The 14,986-nt window shown below is 35.3% G+C and overlaps 1 protein-coding gene and 1 pseudogene across 1 annotated transcript; both read right to left on the bottom strand.

The window, feature by feature from the left end:
- Nucleotides 1-180: 180 nt before the first annotated feature.
- On the bottom strand, nt 181-1,938 carry LOC113073328 (exocyst complex component 1-like). Its single transcript, XM_026246496.1, has 3 exons — nt 1,761-1,938; nt 1,365-1,528; nt 181-1,173 (listed from the first exon to the last, which is right to left on the bottom strand). Exons 1-3 carry the CDS (start codon nt 1,879-1,881, stop codon nt 907-909), a joined length of 552 nt encoding a protein of 183 aa, XP_026102281.1. The 5' UTR covers nt 1,882-1,938; the 3' UTR covers nt 181-906.
- Nucleotides 1,939-9,391: 7,453 nt separating this feature from the next.
- Nucleotides 9,392-11,658, bottom strand: LOC113108311 (clarin-2-like; annotated as a pseudogene).
- Between the last annotated feature and the right edge of the window lie 3,328 nt (nt 11,659-14,986).

Raw genomic sequence — 14,986 nt, 5'->3', positions numbered from 1 at the left:
CGCTTCCCTGTGTTTTTGTATATTTGTACAACTTTTTTTCTTGCAATAAAAAAAAAAAAAAAAAAAAAAAAAAAAAACTACTAGTAGTATATGTGGGACAGTCGCGGCGTTTTATTTTTTAATAACGACTATTAAACTGTATTTGATATATAGTTGAACTAGTTCTGTAATCACGAGCTCTGTGTCTTTTCAGAAAATAAACATATTTAATCCCAATGCAAGTATTTTATTATCATTTATATATTTATTTGGCAAGTACATTTACAGATGCCTAGATTTAATACGCCACAAGAAGCAAATCCTTTGGTACCAGGAATATTATGCATGCAAATAATTAAAGCCGTCTTGCATACAGTGCATACAGAAAAAAAACAAATATTTAATTTGCTTGGATTCATTGGTGGATGTTTTGCAGTGACACAGTTTTTTTTATTAAGTAACATGTAAAGCACACTGCAGAAATGATAAAGCAATAGATGTTTCACCAGATGGCAAGATTTTAAATGGTGAATACTGTAATAAAGTTTGTCTCGCGGTTCACTTTTTGAAATGATTGAATACATAGCTTGCTTAATTAATCATCTAAAACATGCAAACCTGTCACATAGCATTTATTACACTTATGAAGTCACAGCATTACTCATCAGAAACACTCTTTTGTGTTGCATTTGCACATGCACAAATTGGATTTCCCTCACAATGTGGCGTTATGTTACAGTTACTGTAGATCTGAGTGCTCAAAGCATGGCTTAAGTGCTCAAAACACAAAGCATGGTCTTTGTACACTCCCCAAGGGCAGTACAGATAACACTGAAATGAACTTTTTATTGTCAGCATCAAGGGTTTAGGTTTTTAGGGCCAGTTTAAAAGAAATCTAATTAAATAAGAAGATTAATCAAAATGTCTCTATGCCAGAGGCACAGGACACAAGGAAAGACACACCAGATTAAAGGCATAGAAACAGATCTGTGCAAGGACAACACAGTCACCACGATCTGAATACATTGCAGTGGGCTGTATGTACATCAAGTCAAAGTTCTTTAATTTTAATGTCGTGTGGTGATACTTCCTGCTCAGGGACAGCAGACAGCGGGCCAGCGTGTATTTTGCAGCACAGCTCACTGCTCTGACCGACCGCACCGTGTCGAAATGCATCAAGAAACAGGGATCATCCTAACACAGCAGAGATATGCAAACTGAACATCTTCCAATGAAAACTAACAGATTCCACTCTACCCAATACAATTCATCAACACTATTAAAATGAAGTCCCCCTCAGATTTAGCCTTAAAATAAAATTTTAATCAGTTAAGTAGCATGTGTAATCATAAATGGGAGGGAGGTGAATGCTAAACTCAACTCACAGTATCTGGATCTCTACCATCCAGAATCAGCAGATCTTCCAGGGCCCAGATCTCTGTTTTTTCATAACTGTCCTCCAGCCCAGATTTCTGCAGCTTATTGGTACGAGAAGGTTTAACTCTCCGACACAGGACGACTGAGATTTGAGCTTCTTTATCCTTAGATACTGAACACAGATTGGTTTTGTATTTTTATTATACCTCTTCATTAAACCATACAAATCGTATTTTACAACACACACACACACACACACACACCCCAGATGATCCCAAATATTTTTTTGTTTTTGTTTTTTTGTTTTTGTGGAGAATTTCAATAGTCATTTTCTAATGGAAGATAACTCAGCACATCACCTCAAATAATCATGCATAAAATAGATATAAGTAGATTTTTCTTACTAGAAACGCAGAGAAAATGTCGTCCCTGTTGTTTCTCCTCTATTTCTATAAACTCCTTCAGCTTCTGTCCCTCAGGTCTGAACAAGACTCTGTCCATCTCCTCCCTCAGCAGAGATGACATCTCAGGCAGAAAAAGAGAGAGAAAATTAATTTAAGTGTGAGAGAGAGCAAGAGCAGAGTGAGGGATAAAATGCTTTCTTGAGGTGGATCTGGTTTGCTGGGTTTATTTCCCTCCTCTCTCTCTTTCTCTCTCTCTCTATCTCTCTGTGGGTCGGTTGGGGTGAGCTTGAGTTGACAGATGAAACTGTACCTTCTGTGCATTTTCAAAATTTCAAAAGAGGTTTTACTTCATAAATTCAGTTAAACCTTTTACAACTTTCCTGAAGGAAAACAAATCTCATTTTTTGGTTGATGAAAACATGATTTTCAAAGTTTTTATGAACGTGTCAGGAATCATCATTAAAAAGAACAGGTCACTTAAAATCAGGCCATTTAAGATGTAGATAAATTTTGATACTTCCAAACAGATTTGGAGAAATGTAGCATTACATCACTTGCTCACCAAAGCATCAATAGTCCACAAGTAATAGTCCACAAATATTCTTCAGTCCATTGTTTAATACTTTGTGAAGTGAAAAGCTGCATGTTTGTAAGGAACAAATTCATCATGACGTTTTAAACTTCAAACCATTACTCAAATAAAATTATTCTAAAATATCTAAAATATTAGTCTCCCTTAAAAAAGTTGTCTCACGGAGGAGAAAAATATGCACCGATCAATCATTGTTTACAAGTGAAAAGTTTTTTAACAAACATGCCATAAGCAGCGGTTTAAAGTAAAAACACACCTTGATGGATTTGTTTCTTGCAAACATGCAGCTTTCCATTTCACAGTGCTTTAACTGATGGACTGGAGTGGTGTGGATAGCTTGTGGATTTACTGTGATATTTTTATCAGCGGTTTGGACTCTCATTCTGATGGCACCCATTCACTGCAGAGGATCCATTGAGAAAGTGATGCAATGCTACATTTCTCCAAATCTGTTCTGATGAAGAAACACACTCATCTACATCTTGGATGGTCTGAGGGTGAGTACATTTTTAGGGAATTTTCATTTTTGGGCCTTTATATGTAATTTGTGAACTATGCTGTATGTATTGCCACAAATTTGCTTTTTTAAAAAAAAAATAATTATGTTCAATATTGTTCAGTTATTCTAGCATCAGTTTGGGTATGAGTCTAAATTGAAACAAAGTAATAGAAGATAAAATTTACAGGGCCCCATTCCTATAATTAGCTTGGGGCCCCCATTCAGTAAATCCACCCCTGCTCAGAATGACTTGTTCTCCACATTTAATTTTTTTGAAGTGTTTGTATAATGCACTTTAAAGATATAAGAAAATGACTGTTTCCCATTTTACTGTCACCATGGCAATAAATCATTAATCACCATGGGATCATTGTTCAAGATATCCAAAATCCATTTGCAATTTAGGTTCCTCAATGTTTCGGCATCATTTTGAGAATTTGCATGATTACCCTAGAAGGAATATGCAAAAATCCACAGCTTGTCTGTAGCTAAAGCAAACTCCCCCACTTTGCCAAAAAAAAAATTCTAAAGCAGACCTGATTCATGCATATTTCTGAGCTTGTGCCAGTGTCTAACTATCATTAATACTAACTATCACTAAGTGCCTCAAAAACAGAGGAAAACATTTTTAAGGTTTGATGTGTTGCCATGGCAACAGTATTTAAGATATCAAAAAATGCCTTCACAGTTTTACATCGCCCATGTTTTGACATTATTCTGATGAAGTTTGAAACTAATTGGATAAATATAAGAGTCTGATTTCAGAGCATTTTTAAAATGAAACACTACTTACTGCCAGTTATTGGCATTGTGACTGAGACTCACAATAGTCACATCTTTGTGATCGGCCTCATATCACGAACAAACTGCTTAAGTTGAATCAAAATCAGACATGACAAGTATGCTGAAGTTATAACACACTTCCTTTTTCCATGTTTTGCCATAAATGTTTTGCCTCACCACGGCCAAATTGTTTTAGATATCAAAAATCAATTTGTAAGCAATGTCTTATGATCATGTTGACCAAGTTTGGTGGCAAACTGATGAAAAACCTAGGAGGAGTATTACAAATTCCACAACATGCAAAACCCACAATAGCTTACTTCCTGTTGAGTGGAGTTAATGTGTGTTAATTTTAGGTCAAACAGTGTATGGTAAAGAGCCCCTCAAAATTGGCCCTATAAAGCAATGTGACATGGGCCCTCCATGCATTTTAAGGGCCCCAAAACCTTGAAAATAATTAACTTCCTGCTGCCAACTGGTGGCGCTATGACTATAACTGAATATTGGCATGTAGGTGTCTTCAAGCTAGGACTTTTATTAAACAAGTAATTTAGGCATGTCTTAATAAGTGTAAAACATGAAATTTCCTGTTGCCAAAAGGTGGGGATTCGACTGTAGCAAAGCTAAAAAGCTTGGTAGAAAAGCTCCTTTTTTCATCCATAAAACAAGTCACTTCTTTTGCTAGCAGGGTGCGCTATGACTGTAGCTGAATATTGGCATGTAGATGTCTTCATGTCATCAGTGATCAGACATTGTATAATTGAGTTATAAAAACTTCCTGTTTCATGGCAAAACATCAACATTTGCCTTAATGTAGCTTGAGGGGAACTTTGTTGAATGTGTATAGGTGGCGCTATCGAGCCATTTTGGCAAACCCACTTTTAAAATTAAATTAATTTTGGAGAAGAAGAAGAAAATGAAGAAGAAGAATAAACAGAGAAATGTCAATAGGTGCATTGGTGCTCGGGCCCTAATAATAATCCTTAGAAAAATAATAGGGCCCTGCTCCACCTAGGTCTTGAGCTCTTATAAATTAACAAAATTGTATCAATATTTGATGTCTCTACTTTGGAATTCCTGCTCATAAACAGATAAATTAATATTTAAACAGTTTCACTCACAAAATTATATATATTTTTTTTACATTTTGTACAATTTATTATTATTATTTTTTTCACTGTATGCATTACAAATATGACACAGTACAAGCCTGAAAATGTATGTGGACTTACATGTTCTTTACTCTTCTTTTTATCTCTGTTCTTTATTAAATTATCTCTCCCTTTCTTAACCTGCATGTGAATCCTTTTAGTATTTTACAACCTGATCACACACGCACACACACACACACACACACACACACACACACACACACACACACACACACACACACACACACACACACACACACACTAACAAACTCACTTCTGGCTTAGATGAGCCGTGTCTGACTGATTGTAGTAAAATGGCCCTTGGGGAAAATACATCATTAGTTATGAAAACACATTTCCCTCTTAAATCTCCACCATAAGAGGTGCAGTTAGAACCCATTATAATTATAATCTCTGTAGGGATAGCACACATATTGACTGTGGCCCCATCAACCTTCAAAGATTCAATATCCAGCGGATCTACAGATGCATAATTTATAGTCACAAAACATGTACGTAAAAACAAGTGTTCTGATTGCATCTGATAAAGACTTTTTGGTGGCTATAAAGGCCTTCTTGATATCCATCTATGTTTTTAGAAGGCTGAAAGATTAATCATGGACAAATTTCGGATGTCTGAGCCAATACACTCAGAAACAATTTACCCAGAGTCCAAACAGAGGAAATGATCTCTGCTTTTGGTCTTCAGAGTAGCTTTTAGTTGGTCTTTGAGGCTTTACTTGTGGCTGTTGTTACAGCCACTTCTAAAGTTATAAAAATATGTTTTTCCTTCCATGTGCTTTTTCTTAGGTAATGGAGTAATGGCTTGAAGGGATTCACCCAAAACTGATATTTACCTTAAAACCGTTCTGTATATGACTTCTGTGGAATGCAAAAAAAACATTTTCAAGAATGTTGATTGTCTGTTGTATAAAAAAGTAACTTAATTCACTTAAATCACTCTTTATATACTGTCTATAATGCATTTATACCCATATTATAGTGTCTCAGAAACCAAAGCACAGATAAAACTCCTTTCCATTACTACATCTTCACTATATTTGGAGCTCAAGACTACACTTATGTAAATATTGCTTTAAACTGGAGTAAAGAAGTGGCAGGGTGGACAGAACTATGGAGACTTATCCACCATACGTGATGTTGATTTTTTTTATGCTAAAGGAGTCTGAATCTGGGGAAAACAATAGGAGCTCTGAGGTACTCCAAGATACACTTTATTGATTTGGCAATGTCCAATAAACTGCGCTGGGAATGGGTCCAAGGATTTCCAAATGTACTGTAAGTCATAGTCAATGGACTAAAACAAAATGAGGTTCCTTTAGGAAACTAAAGCATTTACAGTCCAAAACTATGCATATCATGGGCATAACTTCATAACAACCTACAGCATTTTGTTTCAATAAACATAAGAAAACAAGTGAAAAATTAGCATCCAAACCTTAAATTATTTTAATTCTTCTTCTTCATCTTTTTTCCTTTCATTAACTTAAATCCTACATGGAAGCCCATTTCTGCCATGAAAAAAAGTCACAATTCCAAGTTTATGTCTTTCAGTTGTTAGTTTTTCTGGGAATTGCAAGTTTATATCTATCAATTCTGACTTTACTGTATATCTCACAGTTATTGCCTTGTCTGTCTGAATTGTGAGTAAAAAAACAACAACATAATTACAGTTTTTTATTTATTTATTTTCTGTGGTGGAAACAGGGTTTGCATAATGTAACCGAGATGTAGTGCCATCATTATTCAACTTCAAAAATAATTGCCTGGGAATTTCCTTGACACTCCAAGTGCACACTCTAGAAAAAAATCACCACTAATGTCCAAACAAGCTATTTTACCAGTAAATATCATCAAACCATATTCTGGCATTAGGTCAAGAATAGACAGGAACTTTAATTTATTGTGGAATATATACATTTTTAAAATCAGCAACATCCTACAAAAAGCAACAGGTTGCAGAAAGGATCGTAAATATATTGTAGTTACGATTTATTTCCTCTTAAAATCTCTAGAGTCTTTTTGACCACTGAGAAACACTGCTTGCACATTTACAGGGATTCATAAAACATGCCACAGTTTTGATTTTACATTGGAACTCACGCACAGATTTACTCTTTATGTCTTTCTCTGTAAAAGATGTGATCTACAGTATAATTTCCAATGAGCAGAAGTCAATGACTGACACAAAGGGACTATGTTTATGTCCAGGGAACAGTTCTATTAGATTTTTACATGCTTATGTGAGAGTGAGTGCTAATGGTTGAGTGCTGTGGGATAGATATCCTGTCTCGCCCACACACATATACTGTGCTTTCCATCCACTTCTTCCCACAAAAATGCATTTAAACGTCAAGTGAACATGCAATGTTTACTAATTTACCATCTGTAGTTTCTGTTAACCCTTGCTCATAATACCACTTCTTTTCACTTTTGGTAATTTTATAGATTTGTATGACAGTTGTAGTTAATACCAACTTACTAACTTCATTATAATAATAAAAAAAATATTTAAAGTACTATGTAAATAGCCTTCCCTTACTGTTTAGCGATCAGAAAACATGTGCCTAATTAAGTGGGATGTCCTGTAAAATACAACTGCACAAATAATTGTATAATGTATTTGCAGTAATAATTGGTGTAATAAAATCATTATTTGATTATTATTATTTTTTAAACTGCTTTTAATTTGATTATTTATTATATTTGTTACAAGTATAGGGTATGCATAGGTGAGAGTGTGGGTGAGCCTCATGCCTGTAAAACAAAAAACAAAAATCATTTCAGGCTGCAAATCAACAAAATGTGATTATTTTAAAGGGATATTCGTTTCTACACCTACTGTATTATAAGTACAATGGTGAACTCTGTTGGTTGAAACGTGTAGTTCACATATGGGCAACAAACTAATGCTGTGAGGGCTTATCATGGAGGCCTGGGCAGCTTCGTATCATCGACAGAAATATGAACTCCAGCTATCGTCAGAACATTCTGCAGCCAAATGTAAGAGTCATCTGTTCAGAAACTAAAGCTAAACAAAAGTTGGGTGATGTGACAGGACAAAGACCCAACACACTGCAGTAAACCAACAACAGAATAGCAGATTAACTGAACCTCAGGTTTTAACATTGTTTTTTGTAATGTACTTTTTTTTCAGTATCCAGTTGTCATATTTAGGTACAAGTTAAAATACCTTAGTGGATAGTGACTCGTGTGGTAGGATGTCTAAATTTGAAAATTAACAAACCTTAGAGGCATTATTATTCACCAAAAAAATTGTGTCATCATTTACTCATCCTCATGTCATTACAAATCTATAGTTTCTGCAAGGGATAAATCAGTCTTGGTCAATGTTAATTTATTAGTAGCCTACTTTTGTTCATTGTTAGATCATCTTTGTTCTTATGATGCCACATCATTTAATTGTATATATTGAATTATTAATTTTTAGGTTTAAAATTAATTTACCATACCAAGAAATTAATTTTTATATGATGCCTGTTGATACGGTCATAAACTTTTAATTCATAATACTAAATATTGAATAATGACGTTGAAATTTCATACTATTTTTGGTTTTAACGTACAATGTAAAATGCTGTGTTTACATTAGGAAGAAGATGTATATGATTTTAGAAACGTAGTAGCCTAATACTTTTTTATGAGGATCATAGACAAAAGTCTGTTCCTGTAATTTACTTCATGATAATGTCTCTGAGGCTATATAATAACAACAACAGAGAAATATGAAGGGTACTAATATAAATATATGCTGCATTTATATAATGAAAAGACATTCTTTAATACCCTTCAATAAAAATAAATAAGTACTGTGGCTATAAATACTGTGATGGATCAGATGGTCATATACCATGGAGTCTTTTTGGAACACAGTAATAAAACACTTTTGTTACGAACTAAGGCGCCCCCTGCTGGCCAGCCAACAACCTTGCAGCAGTTACCCTAGTAGAACCCCCTTCAACCCATTTAAAGTATACTTTTTAAAATGTATTGAATTAAAAGTAAACAAGTAAAACAAAAATATTTATAAAGTTTGTTGTTTATTACCATACTGTGATAATTGCTTTTTTGGCACGTTTAGAGTGTGCTATTGATAAAGAGGGAACATTTTAAATGTGAAGTTTATTGACTCGTGCAATGAGTTTATTATTCTTATATATCAGACAGTAATAATGTATTATAACATGTTGTACATTTATCAGTAGCTTTGAAATAATAGGTTGGTTACATATATAACTTGTAAAACTTCTAACATTTAAAAACATTCACCATATCATTTCAGTCTGGAAGCCCTGCAGTTGTCCATAACCTTTGTCAATCGAAAAAAAAAAAACTATATTCAAGTGATTTTCTTTTTACATATTTACCACATAATAACTGAGCTTTTACCACAGTCTAAATCACCTCACATCACCCCACAAATCACTTCATGTTCAGATGATGTCAGGTCACATGAATGATCTTTTTGGCTCATCTGCATAGCCTCCTTTCTGACCCTACATTCAACTCATCTTTGTTCCTTAGTAGAGAAAATCGTCTCTGGAGTCTGTGGGTCCTCTGGTTTCTAAGTCAGTATTTTAGGCAGATGAATTTTACTGGAGGCTACTACAAGAATGTTAGCTCAATGTGTTACAGCACTGGCAACACACAACCAGAAGGAGAAACCAAGATTCTCCTCAAGGATCACGAGGGTAAAAATGTTCTCGCTGTAGTTAGCCACATGTTCTGTGAGCCGATGGCAATGGATTGCTGCATAAAAAGAAAAAAAAAATACACACAAAACTCATTGCATTGAACAGAACTGAGAGAAGAGATTAAAAGAGTGGATATAGTATATAATTATAAATCGAAAGAAGTAATGAATCACAAGTTGTTATTGTAGTTTTACGGTTTATTATCCAGTGGTGTGGACAGAACATTGTATCTTAGATTATATTTTATGCTGATTTACTTGCAATGAAATTCCAGATGTAGAGGCCAAAATGTCCTTTGACAGATTGGTAAGGAACTTTTCTAGCATTAAATGTATAGAAAGCTAAAGTGACAACTGCAAAGCCAATAGAAATGAAAAGGAAGAAGGTAATGATCATGTGAAGACTACTGTTGATTTTTTGAAGAGCTTTGGGAAAACTGCAGAATATGTGAGAAAGAGAAAGACAGAGATCAGGCCTCACCAAATATACATATATAGATACACACCATGTATGTGGTTTTGATTATAATTTATTCCTGTGATCAAAGCTGATTTATAGCATAATTGAGTGTCACATGATCCTTCAGAAATCTTTCTGATATCATGATTTACTGCTCAAGGAACACTTTCTTATTCCTTTTTCAAAAATCACTAGTAACACTTTTAAACACTAGTGTATATAGTATGGCTGTCAGAGAGTCAATAAACATAAATAAATAAATACATACATAAATAAAAATCCTTCATGAAGGAAAGTTAAATAAATCTAGAAAACAATAACATCAAAATATTCAAGGACCTCTTCTAACAGCTACATTAAACAAATATGTTTCAGTATGATATACTGTACGTACGGAGCTTGAAATTAATCTTCTCGTTATTGCTCTCACTGTATATTTCGGAGCGGCGGATCCCCAGCCCGCATCTCCGTGTTTTCTGCCCTGAACGAGGCCGTAGTAAATGTGTCACAACCAGAAGCACCACAGTGAAGGAGAACACGATCTGTTTCCAGAGAGTTGGCATTTCACTACACCTCTGTCCGCTACTGTGCGAGCCAACTCTGCTGTAATGAGCGATGAAGTTCAAAACGATCACAAATAGCCTACCGGTTTGAAGCACCATAGTACTAAACCGAAGGAAACGTGAGATAGAGAGCGATATAGGGAAAGAACCGGAAACCAGATTTAAAGCGGTCAGCTGGATCTTATTAATCACTTAATTTACCTGCCTTCGCTTCGTTTTGGTAGCCCCCCCCCCCCCCCCCCCCCCCCCTCACACACACAGGTTTGTTTTTGTGAAATATGGGGACATCCCATAGGCTTAATGGTTTTTATACTGTGCAAACAGTATATTATATAATGGACCTACACCCAACTTGAACTTAACCCTATTCCTCACAGGAAACTTTGTGCTATTTCAGATTTTCAATACAGCATTCTGTCTGATTTATATTGTTTTTGAAAAGTGGGTAAATGGGGTAATGTCCTGAAAAAGTGACCTTCTCCTTGTAATACCTATGTTATACCCTTGTCATTATACAAATTTGTGTCCTGATATGTCTCAAAATCAGCACACACTGGCACACACAACGTATGTTTTATGGGGCTATTCCATAGACGTAGTGATTTTTATACAAATGGTATTTTATATCCCCTTACACTAACCCTGCACATAAATTTATCCGTCAAACAAAACTAATGGCACTTTTAGACAGAAGTAAATGGGCTAATGACGAAATATCAATCTGCATGCATATATGTTTCATTTGGTGCAGAACTGGGGGGTTCCATAAAAGAACCATGCCTTCATTTTGCAAGTTGGATCCGCCTTCAGAACCATGGACAGCAGCCAGATTTTTCAGAACCATGGACAGCTCAAGCTGTTCAAGAATTCTATAGATGAACAGTGCTCAGCCACTAGAGGGAGTGATCTTACTCAGTTTCGGCTGACAGGAAAGCACAGCAAAACGGCTGACAGGACAGGAAAGTTATAGACTAACAACATCTATTCAGACTGCAGCTTACTGTTGTTCTGCTGAAGCTCATTTAGCACCTGTACCTTTTCCACACTCGTTTGATTTGCGAAGCTGAAGTGCGCATCTGAAAAGTCTCCTGTTTGTTGTGGTCGTGAAGAGACATGGAGGTTCCGCGTCTTAATAAATGCATTTCTTGTCAAGAAAAAAGAGATAAAATTGCTGTTGTGAGTGGTGTGGTCAAAGGGGTGGCAAAGCCCCTGCATCTGGTTACAAATATTTGCCAAATGATTATGCAGATATTTCCACTGTGGCGACCCCCAACAGGAGCAGCACTATTTCTAATCTTCATGCAGTTTTGTTCTCTCACCCTTTTATTCCTTATATGATTTAAAATACTCACATAAACAAACACAAAATAAAACAGATGAATCAGTCTCTCAAATATAAAGGATTTTAACATTTAGCTGAGGTTATGCTATTACTAGCATTTCTATTCAATATGATTGATGCTGAGAGAAAGAAAGGTTACAAGGATCTCTTCATCTCAAAACATGTCTTCAATCCATACTGAACTGTATTGACGAAAACTACTTGGGAAGAACACCAATTGACTGCATAAACAAAATGTTAGCTTTAGTGTCAGGCACATATACAATGTATGTTCCTTGTGGTCAAAGAGTATTGTCATATTGATTGAAGAATGGAGGAAGAATATTGACCAGCTAAACTGTAGCGATGCTCATTGAGGCAGCTGTGAATATCAAATGACTACTGTTGTGGTTTTGGACAGGCTTTTGGACTTAATGCATTCTGGAATGTTTTAAATGTTTATAATGCAGTTATGTCTGGACATGAGTTATGACAGCTGCCTTTATTAATGTAAGCTAAAAACTTTTTCTGCTAATATATAATTATCCACCTATCCACCATTTCTTTTCTGTCTTCTTTTTTTTTTAAAAAGAGAGTATTTATCATTTTATGCTCAGTCTAACTTTATTAACTTCAAACTAACACTCTGCTTCATGTTTTACTAAATCTACTCTCTCTCTTCAAGTTCTCAGCCTCACAGTTTCTTCCTTCTCCTTCTGTTTTTTCTTTCTTCCCAAAACCAATAAGCTTAATGAGATTTAAAGTGCTCTGTAACCCAGTTAATCAGATTCATCGTTTTGATTATACACTCAGTTTAGCATCTTAACATTTCTTAATCTCTTTGTTTTTCTGCAGAACAGTTAGACGTAGTGCATAATTTTCAGACTGACTCTGTTGCTGTCCACATTAGAATTCTCACAAACAAGTTAAACATGCATTTCCTGTCATGTCTGACTATAGCATGAAATTGCCCCCTAAAGATACCATCAATTTGCTGTATACTGTTATTTATTTATTATATAAGCAAACTTATGCATTTCAAAACATTAAGATGTTCAACTGATTAACAGATTGTGAAAATGGTGTTCTGGAAGAGATTATATGAATATGTGTCCTGGAGGGTCATCTCACTGTCACACACTATGCTATTGAGACTAATGGAGTGCTGTTTTGCCTCACTGTAGTCTGTGTGGACAAAACAAAGAAAAAATCCTCTGTACGCTGTGAGCAAAATGAGGAGCTAAGCATGGTGGGGTGTATCAGACCAAAAATAAGTAATTAAAGACATTTTAAGATTAATTATTTTTATAAATGGCTGAAAAATCATTAACACAACCACAACTAAAATTATTTAATAGGTTATAAATTTTTGCCATGGAGCCCCGTAAAGCACGGGTCCCAGTAAAGACACACCAGTTGCACCCCACCCAAGAACTGCCCGGCCTGACATAGGCTCAAGAGTGGAAGAAGAAAAAAAGAGAAGAATGCTAATGGATACAATAGGTGCCTTTGCACCTTTGGCGCTTGGCACAAAACAAAACAAAATCCAGCAGAACAACTCCAAAATGAAACTTTTTTTTAATATGTTTAGTTCAGTCATTTGGTTTTAGAATGACATTGAGGTTAAATAAATTATATCACATCATTTTATTATGATTTTTTTTTTTTTTTGAACAAGGTCTGTTTATTCAAGATTTTACAATATACCACAAAAAACAAAGGAGAACTGAAACAGTACAGTGTACAACAAAACCCCAACACAACCCATCCCTCTACCCATCAGACAGAAATTATTAGGTATATACAGTAAAAAATAAAAATAAAAAAATAAAAATAAAAACACTTTTAACGATTATTAGAAAAGGATACATAAATATACATAGACATGAAATAGATAAAAATACATATATAGATGACAAAAATAATAATAATAATAATTTGTGGGACAGTATTCTCTACTTGATTTTTTAAATGAATGTCAAGAAGGGATGCCAGATTGCATAAAATCTCTGGACAGACCCTTGAAGAGAGTATCTTATTTTACATAATTTAAATTTTTGACTGACCTATCCCTTCATATCAGGCTCATGTCAGTTTAGGGTATGCACTAATACAATATTAAAACGGACAAAGATAAAATGTTCCACAAAAGAAAAGTACTCTCAATGTGTAGGCATACAAGAACACTTAAAAACCACCACAAAACCCACGCCACCACACACCGATTGTACTATTATGGATTGAAGACCCTAATGGTCACTTGGTTGAGTAGATGAGGTATTCTGCATGGTCAGCAAAAATCCAGTGGACAAACTTCATTAGGTAGGAATCTTAGTCCATTAGACTTCTCTCGATTTCAGTTGGCGTTGTTATTAACGGCCTTTTTAACACTGATAAATCTTATTCTAGAATGTTGCGCAGTTATCAGCCAACCACAGATCGATCGATCGATCAGTCCATCCATCCATCCATCCATCCATCCATCCATCCATCCATCCATCTATCTATCTATCTATCTATCTATCTATCTATCTGTCTGTCTGTCTGTCTGTCTGTCCTGTGAAAACAAGAACAGAATATCAAAAGACAGTTTCTCTTTAAAATGGCAAAGTGTTCATATGTCCATGTAAAAGAAGGAATGAGTCACTTCTAAAAAGAAAGACCAGTGAGTCAGCATCTCTATCTCTCTCACAAACAGCCTGCAGATGATGAGTAAGGACCTCGCAGTATCAAAAACCTGCTCTGATTCATGAATAATTGATCAAAGACAAGGCAGCTACACTGACACAACATACATACCCCCTGCATAACAAGCACATGACTACAGGTGTTGCATGGACATTTCTCACAATAAAATGAAAAAGCATAACTACTTGAGGGTTTGAAAGGCCAAGGTTGCCACAATTTTGTTAGAAGAAAAACAACATTAGAAAGAGTGTATTGGATGTCTGTTTATGGCGGGTCATGCTCACATGCGCACATACATTACTCATAAGATGATTCTGATGCAGCAGACAGCACATCATCATTGAAGAACTGCAACTTTTTAAACTCTATTGATTAACATGTCCATGAGAGGGCAGGCAGAGCAATACTTTTAAATTCATGTCAGTAGTCCTTGG

The sequence above is a fragment of the Carassius auratus genome, chromosome 1, assembly GCF_003368295.1.
Source record: "Carassius auratus strain Wakin chromosome 1, ASM336829v1, whole genome shotgun sequence".
In the NCBI taxonomy this organism is placed as follows: Eukaryota; Metazoa; Chordata; class Actinopteri; order Cypriniformes; family Cyprinidae; genus Carassius; species Carassius auratus.
The sequence above is the reverse complement of the archived record's forward strand: the minus strand, read 5'-3'. Positions and strand labels throughout refer to the sequence as shown.